Consider the following 16240-nt stretch of genomic DNA (forward strand, 5'->3'; position numbering starts at 1 on the left):
CAAATTCCCTGGGTGACTGGTGTGGGAGTGTTCTGCAGACCCCACTTTATATCTGTGATATGATTTCTCCTTAATACATCCCTAGGATGGAAGATAAGGGACCATTATCCCATTCATCAACCTAAATGAGGCTCAGAGATTAACAATACATATTTCAATAACACACAGTTTGTGTATAAAGTATGCTTTGAGAGCCCATAGTATCGGACCAGTCAGTTCAAGGTGTAATGGTAGATGGCTCAACCTCACAGGACATTCCAAGGCCCTGGTGTTACTGAGTGGGTTTTATGACTGTTTCTATTTTTTGTTTGGAGAAGAGATTATATTCCCTAATGACTTTTTTTCTGATGTGTTTCAGGGAAGGCAATGAGCCAGAGGAGACCACCCAGATCACATACCATGAACTTCTGGTCCAAGTGTGTCAGTTTAGCAACGTTCTCCGAAAACAGGGTGAGTGAAGAGGTGCGGGGAGGGGACTGAAGGGCCTGCCCTTGGGGTATCTGAGGACTTGGGAGAAGTAAACAAGGGATGGGCAGAGTCTGGTAATGGGACTAGGAGAGGTCAGCCGGAGGGGTGGTGGTGGTGATGGTGGTAGCTGGACGAGAGGGAGGGAGTAGCAGCAGGAAAGATCCATGGTCTATGTCCTTTATGTGCAGGCATTCGGAAGGGCGACCGAGTGGCCATCTACATGCCCATGATACCGAAGCTTGTGGTAGCAATGCTGGCATGTGCTCGTGTTGGGGCTCTGCATTCCATTGTGGTAGGAATTTGGGCTGACAAGGGGCCTATTGGGGAATGGGGCTCTGAAGAAGTAGATTGGGTCTGCATGAGAGGATCTTAAGAACCAGACTAAGGAGTTAAATGTTGTTTTCTTTTTTTAAATCCTCACCCGAGGACATGCTTAGAGAGGAGAAGGGAGTGAGAGAGGGAGAGAAACATCCATATGAGAGAACAACATCTATTGGTTGCCTCTTGCACGCTTCCTGACCAGGAACCAAACCTACAACCTAGGCATGTCCCCTCTCTGGGAATTGAACCGAAGAACTTTCAGTTTATAGAATGATGCTCCAACCAACTGAGCCACACCAACCAGTGTTAAAATGTTTTTGTTATAGGTTATTAGTTATTCAGTTTCTTCTAGGACCCTAACTTATAGACCCTAAAGGTTTTATTAATGACTCCTTCCCTTGTCCACTTAATCCCTAGGTGCTCACTTCCTTGGTCTTTTTTTTTTTAATGGATTGATTTAAGAGAGAGAGAGAAAGGGACAAAGGGAGAGAGACACACACACCGACAGAAAGACAAACAGATACCGATTTGTTGTTCCACATTTACATGCTTTCATTGATTGCTTCTTGTATGTGCCCTGACTGGGGAATCAAACCTGCAACCTTGGTGTATAGGGATGATGTTCTAACCAACTGAGCTATCCAGCCAGGGCTCCCTCAGTCTTTCTTTCCTTCCCTAGTTTGCAGGCTTCTCTGCAGAATCTCTATGTGAACGGATACTGGATTCCAGTTGCAGCCTTCTCATCACTGCAGGTGACTGATTTTCTCACCACTTCTCCAGAACCCCTACACTCCAAGCCTTTGTTTCAGTTAGCTAGTTGGAATTTGGGACGGCTCAGTGTAGAGGGTAGGGACTGCCTACTGTGTAGCTCCTGGTTATACCTCAGCCAACCCTCTGCCTGCTCAAATCAGATGGAAGAGTTAAGAAGTCCACTCAGGAAGGACTCTGTGAATATTGTGCTCACTAGGGATAAGGGGCGAGGAGTGTGGTGCCTTCCTAAGACCTGGAATGTCTGTTGCTCTCCAAAGATGCCTTCTACAGGGGGGAAAAGCTTGTGAACCTGAAGGAACTGGCTGATGAGGCGCTGGAGAAGTGTCAGGAGAAGTAAGTGTGTTTGGCCAGTTGGCTACTACTCTGTGTCAGCTGGGCCTTTTCCCGGTGCCATTTCCCCCTTGTCCACCCTGCCCTAGATGGACATGGGTGGCTTCTAACAAGTTCTCTTTTGAGCCAACCATTCCACCACTTAAGGCTTTTCTTTCCTCCAGGGGTTTCTCAGTGAGATGCTGCATTGTGGTCAAGCACCTGAGGAGGTCAGAGCTGGGCACAGGTGACTCTCTCAGCCAGTGCCCACCAATTAAGAGGCCATGTCCAGATGTGCAGGTGAGTCTGTTACTGCTGTGCCCTCCTCTGGGCTCAAATTGATTTCCTTTTCCTCTCCAGGAGGTTCCTGATGTCCTTCTTTTCTTCATTATAATTCTGAGGATCTGAGAGCCATCACAGGAATGCCCCCCCTGGCAGGACTGGTTGGGAGCTGGGGGACTTTGAACTTCAAAGTAGTTAGGGAGCCCTTTGCAACTTGGGACCTTCCCATGAGACATTGTAAGGGAGACTGGTTGGGGTATCCTGATGGGCACGAGGGACCCTCGGGGCTTGGTCTTGGGTTAGAAATGGGCTGACTTGGGTGATTAGTTACAGTCATCTTCATTATTGGGCTGTGGTGGGCTACCTGTGGAATCCCACCATGAAAGGACTCTCATCTGGCCCTCAAGATATTGTCCTTATTAGAAAAGGAGTCAGCCAGAGGTTTGGGGCACACAGACCCTTCCCTCTCACTTTCCTATACTTGGACCTTGCTCACCATACTTTCTGTGGGCTCTTAACAGGATAAGCCGAAAGAGAAACCCAAGCACGTCTGGCCCCAGGTATCCACCTCTGCACTGCCTTGGGCACTGTTTTCTGCGTGCTTGTCTGTGTGTCCATTTGCTCTTTGCTTGTTTGCCCCATTGAGGTGACTGCCAGACTTAACCCCCTTATCTCTGCCTTGGGGTCCTTTGCCATTTAAGTCACTTCCAAGGGTTGTGAAGCTGATTGCTGGTTGCTACCTCTTTGAACTGGCATACAGCATGGCTCTCAGGGAGGTAGTGACAGACAACCCATTTTTCTCCTGCTGCTCAGGACCTTTGTAGGACAGAGGACCAAGTAACGTATCAGAAAGTCTTTACTATGCACTTAATTGGGGCAGAGCCAGGAGAGACAGGAGGAAGGCAAGTAGAGTAGGTATAGACCTTAACATTGGGAATTCACCATCAAGTTCAGGAGGTAGATATGTATTACAAATGAAAGCCTACGTTCTATATAGGACAGCAGAGAAGAAAATTCTTAAATACATTTTTATGCTATTTTGGGGTTTACAAACTGCACATAAAGTCTGATAAAGTTAAGTGCTAAATTGGCCCTAGCTGGTGTGGCTCAGTGGATCAAGTGCCACCCTGCAAGCCAAAGGGTCACTGGTTCAGTTCCCAGTCAGGGCACATGCCTGGGTTGTGGGCCAGGTCCCCAGTAGGGTGTGTGTGAGAGGCAACCACACATTGATGTTTCATACCCCCTCTTTCTCCTTCCCTTCCCCTCTTTCTAAAAATAAATAAAATATTTTTAAAAAATTAAGTGCTAAATTGAACAAAAGTTACACTGTAGGTGGTTCTAAGAAGGGAAATCCCTAAGTGGGAACTCAAAGCAGATTAGTGTAGAGGAGAGACTGGGTTTGGAATCCAGAAACCAATTTTTAGTTGTATGGCCTTGAATAAGTTGCCTTTGCTCTCTGGGCTTCAGTTCCCTTATCAGTAATGGAGAGATGATGATGTATGTTTAAAAGGAGACCACTTTCCTTATTAACATAGAGCAGAAAACCCACAATTCCTCTGAGTTTTACCATCCTCATTGGGTATCTTACCTAAATCTGCTATGATTATAACATCTTAGGCTAATGGTAAATGTAATCTTCCTTTTCTTTATTCTCATTAGTATGGTAAAGACAGGTCTGATTCCTAGGGGACACAGTTTCCTTTTTTTTAAAAAAGTGTTGACATTATTATAGATGTCCCCTGTTTTCCCCCCTTTGCCTACCTCTGTCCAGCCCCAGCCCCTTCCTCCCCTGGCCTTCACCACACTATTGTCTATGTCCATGGGCTATTGCATATATGTTCTTTGTCTTGAGAAAGAAGAACAAAGTTGGAGGAATCACAACACTGGATATCAAACTATACTACAAAGCCACTGTAATCAAAACAGCCTGGTACTGGCAGAAGAACAGGCATATAGATCAATGGAACAGAATACAGAGCCAGAAATTAACCCACATTTTTATTGTCAATTAATAGTTGGCAAAGGAGGCAAGAGAATACAATGGAGTAAAAACAATCTCTTCAATGAATGGTGTTGGGAAAATTGGACAGGTACATGAAAAATAAAAGAAACTAAATCACCAATTTACACCATACACAAGGATAAACTCAAAATTGATAAAATGTAAATCAATGTAAATTGCAAAACCATAAAAAATCCTAGAAGAAAACATAGGCAGTAAGATCTCAGACATGTCACGTAGCAATATTTTTGCAGATATACTTCTTAGGGCTAGGGCAACAAAGGAAAAAATAAACAAGTGGGACTATATCAAACTAAAATTCTTATGCACAATAAAAGGTGCCATCACCAAAATTAAAAGGGAACCCACTATATGGGAGAACATACTTGCCAATGATACTTCTGGTAAGTGGTTAATTTCCAAAACACATAAAGAGCTTATACACCTCAGCATCAGGAATATAAACCATCCAGCTCAAAAGTGGGCAAAGGACCTGAATAGACACTTCTCCAAACAAGACATAGAGATGGCCGATAGACATATGAAAAGATGCCCAATGACAGTTTCCTTTTAAAACTCAGGCAGGAACCTAAGATTTTTTTCTTGAAGGAGGTAACAAACTCAGTGATTAAAGCATAGGCTCTGGAGCCAGACTACTTGGGTGTAAATCCTGGCTCTTTCACCTGCTACTGTGGGAGCTTGGTCAAGTTATGGAAGCCTTCTTGCCTCCGTCTCCCCATCTGTAAAATAAGGATAATAGTTGTACCTAATGGGTGGGGTTTTGTCAATATCTGCAAGATGTTCAGCACGTAGTAACTACTCCATAAATATTAGCTTTTATTGCTTGTAACATAGGCTGGCATTTCTAAGAGGGAAAACAGAAAAAAATAAATAAATTCTTGTAATTCTTTAATATCAGAGATCTCCAGGCCATAGGCTCCTAGATTTGTGTTTCTTGGAGGTGAAAACAGTTACCAGAAAACCAAGGACCGTAAAAACTGGCTTACAAAGTCCAGGTTTCTTGGCCTAAGAATTGCAGTCAAAGATGCAGAATTCTTGGCAGAGCTCCAACCCCCCTCATCCTTAAGTAATCTCTAAGGATGGGCCTCCACAATTTGTATGTGCCCTTCTCAACTATGTCACCTTTGAGCTTCCTCATGTTTCTCTACCACTTGGCATCTGCCCTCCATGAGGCTGTCCTGGTCCAAGGACAAAGGCCAACTCACCTCCTCAATGTGTATTTCAAAATTCAAACCCTTTCCTGGTTAAAAGCTCTGGGGTCTCATAGGCACACAGCTAATTCACAATGTTTGTGGCACTAACTGAACTCTCGCCCTACTTCCTGGTACTGGTTATCAGCTCCACACGTGAAGCATGCCCCTTCCCCCGCCTCCCCTCTGTAATCACACATCCACAAAGTAAACAGAGGGAGAAGAGGGGGAGAAACATCGATGTGTGACAGATATATCGATGGGTTGCCTCTTGCACACTGCCAACTGGGGACCTGGCCTGAAACCCAGGTGTGTGCCCTCACTGGGAATTCAACTGGTGACCTCTTAGTTCACAGGCTGGCATTCAATCCACTGAATCACACCAACCAGGGCAGGTAACAGTTTTATAACATTATAAGAGTCCTCTCATTGTCACGGTGTAACTTGCCTTTACATGTGCCCTTTCTGACAATTCACACCACTGTCGTAGACTGGCAGTATTTGCCCAAAGCCGTATTGGCACACTTCTGCTTAAATACATTAATGATGCCCTGGCTGGTGTAGCTCCGTGGACTGAGTGCAGGCCTGTGAACGAAAGGGTAGCTAGTTTGATTTCCACTCAGGACACATGCCTGGGTTGTGGGCCAGGTCTCCTGTAGGGGGCGTGCAAGAGGAATCCACCCCATGTTAATGTTTCTCTGCCTTTCCCTTTCTCCTTCCCTTGCCCTCTCTCTAAATAAATAAAGTCTTTAAAAATAATTAAATAAATATATTAATGACCTCATCTAAAGTAGATCGTTTGGCAAGAAAAAAAATATTCATGTGACAAGGTATATGTAGAACTATATGGCTATCCCACTAAAAAATAGGGTGTGTTTTTGAGCTCACTGGCAGCTGTCTCTCTTCTTTTTCTTCTTAAATTTTTAATGGTGCCTCACTTGGCCTGGGCTTATCATTCTTATGATGCTTATACGCCAAAAACTTCAAATTCTCTAGACTAAGGGACAGATAATAGAGAAAGAGGAGAGTGGTAAGAGAGTTATTTTATAATTTATCAAGGTATGTGTCTAATACTTTGAGTTGTTTTTTAACCAAATATATACATAGTAGATTAGCATATAGACATACAGCAGGAGTAGGGTGTTTCTCTTACACTCTCATGTCTACCTGCCAGTCAGGGCCATCGAACATACGAGAGGTTAATGAACATGACAGGGCTTTGAGACAATTAAAGTAAACCTCAAACAGTTCCCATCATCATACCCTTACATTTCTCTCCCAGAGGAGGTCAGCGGAACTGAACTAACCTCCATCTTTCTGACATTCCTCGGTTTTCCCCATCCCCAGCGTAACCCAAGGCTTGATGTTTACTATTGGATGATACCTTTCTCTTTTGGTACTCCCCAAGCCCTGTGAGACCACTGGGACAAAAACAACCACCTTCATTTTAAAAAGGGGTAACAAGGTAAAGTGACTTGCCCAAGTGACTTGCTTAGAAGTGGCAGAACTGGGATTGAAATTCAGTGCAAATTTTGGACAAATTTAGGGAATTTTGCTTCAGCAAAACTCAGCAAAACTGTCTGTTCAAAAGGTGATATAACCAGGAAAGTAAAACAGTTTCAAGCAGAGTTTAGAAAAATTTAGGGATGACAGATCCAAAAATAGCTATCAAAGGCACTCCATTACAGGGAGACATCCCTCCAGGAGAAGTCCATTTTGGTCCTTCTCCACCAACTTAAAACAAGTCCTCCTGATGCATGGAATCTCAAGTAAATGTATTTAGGGAAAATTCATTGGTACCAGTGATATAAAGGCAGAGGGAGATCAAAGGCAGGACCCTCCAGACAGAGAATGAGGTCTGGACCTTCAGGAAAAGGCACTTGGACCGAGATCTGTTGACTTCTTTCACTACTAACTGACAGGGCCAGATGCCTGCCTTGTCTGCAGGCTCTGACTAATTTTGCATTTCTGAATTGTGTGGTGTTCGCATCCTGCTGATAAGCCAATAGTCCCACAAGTATATATGTGTGTATGCAGGCCTGTGTGTGCATATTCATTCATCCAACAAAAACTTATTGAGGACCCTTTAAGTACCAGGCATTTTGCTAGGTACTGGGGATATAGGTGGCAAAAAAAGACAGACAACCCACTGCACTTACGGAGGTCACTATCTAGTTGGGGAGACAGTAATCAAGCAAACAACTAAAATAACTGGAAATATGTACTGTGTGGGAAAGAAATATGGTGTCGTGATCAAGAATAATAGCAGGGGTGATGCTGGGAGTGGGAATCTACCAGATACTCTTCAAGGAAAGCCTTTCCCAGGTAACATTCAAACTAAGAATTGAAGGATGAGAAGAGACCAACCAAGGGGCCCTCCTCAGTCTGAGGGCCAGGTGAGCAGGAACTCCGGAGCAGGATGCGGGGCACGCCCAGGAAACCTGCTATTCTGTTCCTGTTCTCTCTGCTGTATTCCACCCTCGCAGGGCCCTCCCTCCACAACCCCCACCTGCCAGTCCCACCCCAGCCCCTCCACGTGCCAGGTATCTCCTGCCCCCACCTTGAGCTGTTCACAGTTCTTTCCTGCCCATTTCTGCCTTTCTTCTCCTGCAGATCCCTTGGAATGAGGATGTTGACTTGTGGTGGCATGAACTCATGCAGGACGCAGGGGATGAGTGTGAGCCTGAGTGGTGTGATGCTGAGGACCCGCTCTTCATTCTGTACACCAGTGGCTCCACAGGCAAACCCAAGGCAAGTGTGAGAGCGCACATGTGCACAAGTGTGTATAGTATGTAAAGGTGAAAAGTGAGTTTCTGAGGGAGCATTTAATGACATCAATTTTACTCTACAACCCTGAGTTTCAGAAATGTCAATTACCTTTTCTAAATCAAATCAAGACATTAGGTTTTGAGGCCCAGATGAGATAAATTTAAGTGAGGGCTTTTATATTGCCCAGAAAATGAGAAAAGCATGAGTCTCTGTGGCTTGTATCAGTGTTTTTTGCCCATGCCTACATGGTTTGGTTGAAGGAGAACTGCCCTGTCAACTCAAGGCCAAGGGTGGGTGCAGGGAACTATCTTGGGCTCCTAGACTACAACTTTTAGAGTTCAGCTCCTTCAACATGCCACAATTTAACATCTAGTCCAGGGGTGTCAAACTCATTTTCACTGGGGGCCACATCAGCCTCGTGGTTGCCTTAAAAGGGCTGAATGTAATTTTAGGACCTCATAAATGTAACTACTCCTTAACTAGGGGCAAGGAGCTCAGCGCTGCTGCTGGGTAGAAGCAAGGTACCGGGCCGGATTCGGCCCATGGGCCTTGTGTTTGCCACCTGTGATCTAGTCCCTGTCAGGGCACAGTGGAAGCCAGAAATACTTAAGAAAACTTGGACTACTTCTGGCAAAGATGGAGGCATAGGTAGACACACCTGTGCATCCTCAAACAACCAAAAGAAGGACAACAACGAATTTAAAAACAAAGAACAACCAGAACTGACAGAAAATAGAACTGTATGGAAGTCCAACAACCAAGGAGTTAAAGAAGAAACATTCATCCAGACCTGTAGGAGGGGCGGAGGCGGGCAGTTGGGCTGAGAGGACTCATGGCACGCTGGTGGCTGGCGGAGTGGAGGAACAACTAGGGAGTGAGATACTGCGCAACTTTATTTCCAGTGCTGGGAAATAAAGCCTCAAAGCCTCTAACTGGAAACACCTGTGGGGGTTGCAGCAGTGAGAGAAACTCTCAGACTCACAGGAGAATTTGTTAGAGAGACCCACCGGCTCCTAGAACATACACAAAGCACCTACCCAGGAATCAGTACCTGAAGGGCCCAATTTGATTATGGGCAGCAGGGGAAGTGACTAAAAACCAGCAGAGAGCAGAGTAAGTGGCTTTGTTCACTCTCGAACGTACAATGTCACAATTCAGTGACGTGGGTTGCCTGTGACCCACCCCCACTGCAACACCTAAGGCTCCACGGACCCTTACTAGTAGCAGGTACACCGAGACCAAAAAAAAAAGGCGCAAAAGAAAGAACAGATCAAAGCTCCAGAAAAAATACAACTAAGCAACGAAGATAGCCAGCCTATCAGATGCATGGTTTAAAACACTGGTAATCAGGATGCTCAAAGAATTGGTTAAGTATGGTTGCAAATTAGAGGAAAAATGAAGGCCACGAAAAGTGAAATAAAGGAAAATGTACAGGGAATCAACCGTGACAGGAAAGAAAGTAGGACTCAAATCAATGGTGTGAACCAGAAAGAAGAAAAAAACACTGAACCAAAACAGAATGAAAAAACAAGAATTCAAAAAAATGAGGAGAGGTTTAGGAACCTCCAAGACATCTTTAAACATTCCAACATCCAAATCATAGGGGTACCAGAAGGAGAAGAAGAGCAAGAAATGGAAAACTTATTTGAAAAAGTAATGAAGGAGAACTCCCCCAATCTGGCAAAGGAAATATACTTCCAGGAAGTCCAGGAAGCTCGGAGAGTCCCAGAGAAGTTGGACCCAAGGAGGAACACACCAAGGCACATCATAATTACCTTACCCAAGATTAAAGAGAAAGACAGAATCTTAAAAGCAGCAAGGCAAGACAAAATAAGACAGTTACTGACAAAGGAGTTCCCATGAGACTATCAGCTGATTTCTCAAAAGAAACCTTGCAGTCAAGAAGGGGCTGGCAAGAAGTATTCAAAGTCATGAAATGCAAGGACCCACATCCAAGATTACTCTATCCAGCAAAGCTATCATTTAGAATGGAAGGGCAGATAAAGTGCTTCCCAGGTAAGGTCAAGTTAAAGGAGTTCATCATCACCCAGCCCTTATTATATGAAATGTTAAAGGGACTTAACTAAGAAAAAGAAGAAGACCAAAAATATGAACAGTAAAATGACAACAAACTCACAGCTGTTAACAACTGAACCTGAAAACAAAAACAAACAACTAGAACAGGAACAGAATCACAGAAATGGAGATCACATGGAGGGTTATCAGCAGGGGAGTGGGACGGGGAGAGAGGGGGAAAAGGTACAAAGAATAAGAAGCAGAAATGGTAGGTAGAAAATAGACAGGGGGAAGTTATGAATAGTATAGGAAATGGAGAAGTCAGAGAACTTATATGTACTACCCATGGACATGAATGAAAGTGGGGGAATGTGGGTGGGAAGGGCTGTGTGGGGTGGAGGGGAATAAAGGAGGGGAATGGGGCAACTGTAATAGCATAATGAATACAATATATTTAAAAAAAAGAAAAAGAAAACTCGAACTGTTCCAGTGACTTGAAAGTTGTTACTCTGCCTTCCACCTAGTCCATCCATGAATTATTTTCTCCACATGCTTTGGAATATCCCTCAATGAGCTTTTAGAAACACAGCTTTGGTCTCTCTTTCCCAGGGATAGGATATTGATGGAATAAGAAAAGATTGTCTATTTTTCTCTACTCTCACTCTGTCAATGTGTAATTGTGTGTGCACAAATGCACAACAGAGACACCATCTGTGAGTGTACTCACAGTGTTCACGCATGAGAGTAACGTGGGTGGCTCTGAAATACCATCTTAGGGTGCGGGTGTGAATGATGGACTGACGTTACATGTGTGTGAGGCACTACATGGGAGCATGGATAAAAGGGGATGGAAGAGAGAGGGATGGTGTGAAAGGAGCGCTGGTGGCAGTGGCAGTGAGCCCAAGCCCCACCTGAGGCCTTCTCCTTCCCCCAGGGTGTGGTGCACACCGTTGGAGGCTACATGCTCTATGTGGCCACAACCTTCAAGTACGTGTTTGACTTCCATCCAGAGGACGTGTTCTGGTGCACAGCAGACATTGGCTGGATCACTGGCCATTCCTATGTCACCTATGGGCCACTGGCCAATGGTGCTACCAGTGTTTTGGTAAGAAGGGAGCTTGGACCCATGACTACCTGGCCTACTTAAGGGGTGGACAAGGCGATCCAGGATGACTGCCTCCCAAGGCCATTTGATCTAGAGGCGCTAGGACTTACACAGTTCTTGCACAGTTCTGAGGGGATTGTGAATCCTGAGTGGGAAGTTCTTTGGGCTTGTCTGGTAAAGGAGTGAAGTCATGGGTTTGTCAGAAAGGGCAAATTACTGAGCCTGGGGGGTGGTGGGGGAATGGAGGAGCTATTGGGAAGGACCAGAAATGACCAGCCTTCCCTGGGGTTAGTTCGAGGGTATCCCCACATACCCAGACGTGAGCCGCATGTGGAGCGTTGTGGACAAGTACAAGGTCACCAAGTTCTACACAGCACCTACGGCTATCCGCCTGCTCATGAAGTTTGGAGATAAACCTGTCACCAAGTGAGACCCCTCCCCAGCTGCTGCCCCGTTGGTGTCCCTTAGAACAACTGGCCTTTGTGCAGTCATTTTCATGCCACTGTTCCAACTCCCTATCCTGGAATAAGGGTGGGTGGGCAGAAGAGCCTGGGTATGTCTTCCTGATTTCTCTTTCTCCACTCCCCTGCCCAAGGCATAGCCGGGCATCCTTACAGGTGTTAGGCACAGTAGGTGAACCCATCAACCCTGAGGCCTGGCTATGGTACCACCAGGTAGTAGGTGACCAACGCTGCCCCATTGTGGACACCTTCTGGCAGACAGAGACAGTGAGTAAGGGGTACAGAGGTTGGGGCTCGGAGACAGTGTGTGAAGGCTAACTCCAACCCCTGATCTCTGACTTCCACAGGGTGGCCATATGCTGACGCCCCTCCCTGGTGCAACACCCATGAAGCCTGGTTCTGCTGTGAGTGAGGCTCCCTTGGCTGGCCCTGGGCTAGGCAAGGCTAGAGTCTTGGGGCATTTGGGTTAAGTAGAGGGTGGAGGACTGGACTGAGATGTGTGATGAATTTGGGGCTCTCCTTCTTTGTGGGAGAGGTTGAGTTGTATCAGGATTGCCTCATTTCTCTCTTTGGGTCCTGTCTTCTGTTTGCTTCTAGACCTTCCCATTCTTTGGTGTAGCTCCTGCAATCCTGAATGAGTCTGGGGAAGAGCTGGAAGGTGAAGCTGAAGGCTATCTGGTGAGGCCCTGGCCCTTGGGGGTTCTTCGAGGAGTGAGGGGAAAGGGTCCACTAGGGGATACTGTACTTTGTTTCAGAGTTTAGAACCTATCTCTCCTGGTAGCTGCTGTGATTAAAGTTCCATAGTCGAGGGTTTATCACTTGCAGAGATCCTGCAGGGAATTGTTCTGGATTCGGCATTTGCCTGCCTCTCTGCATTTTGGCCCATGAGGCTCTCAAGGACTCTGCTCAAAGATTCCTGATGGTGCCTTTTTGGGTCTGGAAGACTTAGTCCCAACTCTTCCTTTGACAAACTTTCTAATGTGAAAGGAAGCATCCTAACATGGTGGGAAGTCACACAGGCTCCAGAGTCAACTTGCCTGAATTCAAATGCTGGCTCTGCCTCTTCTGTGACCTCAGATAAGTTACCTAATCCTCTGAACCTAAATTTCCTCAATTGTAATATAGGGTTATAATTGTACCTTTGTCTTCTGTGGTTACTGGATTGATTAAATTAGATGACTCATGTGAAGTTTGGCACAGAACCTAACAGTACTTGGTGTTAGCTGTAATTGTGATGGTTGGATTAGAACTTACAACATCCACCCCACTTCACTTTTACTAAGAACAAATTAGTGACAACGGCACTACTCGAATCCAGCCAGGCCTTTTGCCTCTTAGCCATCATCTTATCCATCTGCCACAGGATGTTATTGATTGGGGAAGGAATTCACTCATGAGTGGGCCCCACATTTTTATTGTTTTCATTTGCATCAAACCAGCTCTCATTTCTGAGGGGATTATCCAAAAGGAGACTCAAATTTACTAAGTGCTTATCATCAACATAACATTGTGCTAGGCATCTTCCACCTGCTGTCAATTTAATTCTCCGATTATTTTTTCTGATTCACAGATGAGGACCCTGAAATTCAGATAGGTGAAGTTGCTTTCTCGGGGTCATAAAGAGGCACAGTTGGGATTCCACACCTGGACTGTCTGTCTCCAAAACCTATACTTTGTAGCACTTTTCAGGAATGGCATCCGGGCCATTTATCCTCAGATTTGGCAAAGCTTGGATTATCTCTCAGTGAGCCTTCCTTACTTTCCAGGTATTCAAGCAGCCCTGGCCAGGGATCATGCGCACAGTCTATGGGAATCATGAACGCTTTGAGGCCACCTACTTTAAGAAGTTCCCTGGGTACTATGTGACAGGAGATGGTGAGCCTTGGCTATCCCCTTCCCACACTTCCTAACAAGACATGTACCTTCCCCTCCCATTTTCAGGAAGAGTTGACTAAGGGTGAAGAAGCACAAGGAGAGAAAAATGTGTCCTATGTATCAGAGCTACAGAGACCGTAAGGGCAGGAATGAATATTGCAGAATGGGTCTCATTGTGGTGCCATCTGAGATTTGATGTATGAGGAATGACGTTTTTGTTGTCACTGCCCCTATGTTGAAAAGGATGGGGCATATGGCAGTATCATGTCACGTGTGTCCCCACACCTGGAGGCTGTGTTTGCCCATATGTACGTGCACCTTTGCACTCACCCACAAATATTTACTGAGCACCTAGTATGCCCAGGCACTGATCTAACCATGGGGATAATACCACGAATAAGGCAGGCAAGGTCTCTGCTGCCATTGGGCTTACTTTCTATTAAAGGAATACAGACAATAAATTCAGCAAACAAGTAAATAAGCTTGTCTTAGTGATGAGTGCTGTGAAGAAAAAATGCTCTCAGTAAAGTAATGGGATAAAGAGTGTCTGAAGGCATGGCCATATATGGGATGATGAGAGAAGGCTTCTGTCAACTGACATTTGACCACAGACCTGTTAGGTGAGAAGGAGCCAGTCATGGGAGAATGTGGAGTGAGTGCAAGTGTTCTGTGCAGACACGTGCTTGGAATATGTGAGGGACGGACTGAAGCCTGTGTGGCCAATGTGTAGTGGGCTAGAGAAGAATGCTATATGAAGGTGAAGAGATAGATAGTATAAGGCCTTCTAGGCCATGGTGAAGTTTGATTTTATCCAATGTACAGTGGGAGGCTTTTAGGGGTTTTGAGCAGAGAATTTGATGAGGACTTATTTACTATTTAGAAAATAATTTTGCTTGCCCTGGCCAGTGTGGCTCAGTTGGTTGAGCATCGGCCTGTGAACTGAAATGACACCATTTCAATTCCTGGTCAGGGCACCTGCCTGGGTTGCAGGTTTTGTCCTTCATCAGGGCACGTAAAAGAGGCAACCAATCAATGCTTCTCTCTCACACTGATGTTTCTCTCCTTTTCTCTCTCCCTCTCTTCCCTCCCTCTAAAAAAATAAATACATAAATATTTTTTAAAAGATTTTACTTATTCACTTTTAGAGGGAAGGGAAGGAGAAAGATAAGGAGAGAAACATCAGTGTGTGGTTGCCTCTTGTGTAGACCCTACTGGGGACCTGGCCCACAATCCAGGCATCTGCCCTGACTGGAAATTGAACTGGCAACCCTTTGGTTCGCAGCCCATGCTCAATCCACTGAGCTACTACAACCAGGGCGAGAATACATAAATATTTTTTAAAAAGAAAATAACTGCCTAATTTATGGAGAATAAACTCTTGGTGGGTATATTAGTTATCTATTGTTGTAGAGCAAATTACCTCCAAACTTGGCAGCTTAAAACACCAAATATTATACTATCTCATACAATTTCAGAGAATCAGCAATGCAGAGTGTCTTAGCTGGTGGTTCTCATTCTGAGTCTCTTGAGGGTTGCAGTCAAGCTGTTGTTTGGGGCTGCAGTCATCTGAAGGTTTGACTGAGCCAGGAGGACCCACTTTCAAGCCTCCTCATGTGGCGGTTGGCAGGAACCCTCAGTTCCCTGCCACTTAGGCCTCTCTATAGGGCTATTCATGATGCGGCAGCTGGCCTCCCCCGGAACAAATAATCTGAGATAATGCAACCAAGATAGAAGCCACATTGTCTCTTATAATCTAATCACAGAAACGACATTCCATCACTTCTGCCGAATTATATTGCTCACATAGACTAACTAGTCCAATGAAAAGGGCTACCCTGGGGTATGAACAGCAGGAGGTGGAGATCAGTGTGGCCATTTTGGAGCCTGGTCACCACAGTGGGCAAGCACAGAAGCAGGAAGACTTGCTAGGAAGCTAGTGCAGTGGGTAATATGGATCATGTGTCCTTCTGTGGGGTATTACATTGTTCATTTCTCCACTTCCCAGGCTGCCGGCGGGACAAGGATGGCTATTACTGGATCACTGGCAGGATCGATGACATGCTGAATGTATCTGGTGAGGGCCAGGGACCACTTTCCCTTTTCATTAGCCCTGCTGACCCAGCAACTCCCAGCTAAAGCCTTTTGAGGGAGCCAGGATGTCCTTTGGCCAGACCATGTTTGGACTGAAGCATCCAGTTCTGGGCCCAGGCTTTGGAGGAAGAGTGATAAACACTGGAATGTGCCTAGAGGAGGGGGCTGGGATGGTGGGGCAACTGAGGCATGTCATATGAAAAATGAGTGAAGGGCCTTTCTAACTCAACCAGACCAGGACTGCCCTGCAGGCACGGATGGAGCAGGGACTGGGATAGAGGCCAAGTTCTTTCTCATGGCACTTCCTTTCCCTTGACAAGGTCACCTGCTGAGCACTGCAGAGGTGGAGTCAGCACTTGTGGAACATCAGGCTGTTGCAGAAGCAGCTGTGGTCAGCCACCCTCATCCTGTGAAGGGCGAATGCCTCTACTGCTTTGTCACCCTGTGTGATGGCTATTCCTTCAGCTCCACTCTCACTGAGGAGCTCAAGAAGCAGAGTAAGGAGCCTCCGTGGGCAGGGAGGGACTGCAGGGTTTGTCCTGACAGCCCAGTTATCGCT

General features: G+C 45.7%; 1 protein-coding gene across 1 annotated transcript in view; it reads left to right on the plus strand.

Annotated features, from left to right (window-relative positions):
* ACSS2 (acyl-CoA synthetase short chain family member 2) overlaps positions 1-16240 on the plus strand; it is a 58035-nt gene that overhangs the window by 40085 nt on the left and 1710 nt on the right. Inside the window, exons 3-16 of the mRNA XM_037043918.1 lie at positions 359-450; positions 657-760; positions 1469-1541; positions 1818-1893; positions 2055-2169; positions 7978-8115; positions 11084-11254; positions 11547-11680; positions 11850-11982; positions 12063-12119; positions 12313-12393; positions 13482-13590; positions 15596-15664; positions 16002-16178. Of these exons, the coding sequence (XP_036899813.1) occupies positions 359-450; positions 657-760; positions 1469-1541; positions 1818-1893; positions 2055-2169; positions 7978-8115; positions 11084-11254; positions 11547-11680; positions 11850-11982; positions 12063-12119; positions 12313-12393; positions 13482-13590; positions 15596-15664; positions 16002-16178 (1529 nt within the window). The remainder of the gene's footprint in view (positions 1-358; positions 451-656; positions 761-1468; positions 1542-1817; positions 1894-2054; positions 2170-7977; positions 8116-11083; positions 11255-11546; positions 11681-11849; positions 11983-12062; positions 12120-12312; positions 12394-13481; positions 13591-15595; positions 15665-16001; positions 16179-16240) is intronic.

Source organism: Sturnira hondurensis, unplaced genomic scaffold (assembly GCF_014824575.4).
Source record: "Sturnira hondurensis isolate 20B ecotype Veracruz unplaced genomic scaffold, ASM1482457v3 Scaffold0004136, whole genome shotgun sequence".
Lineage (NCBI taxonomy): Eukaryota > Metazoa > Chordata > Mammalia > Chiroptera > Phyllostomidae > Sturnira > Sturnira hondurensis.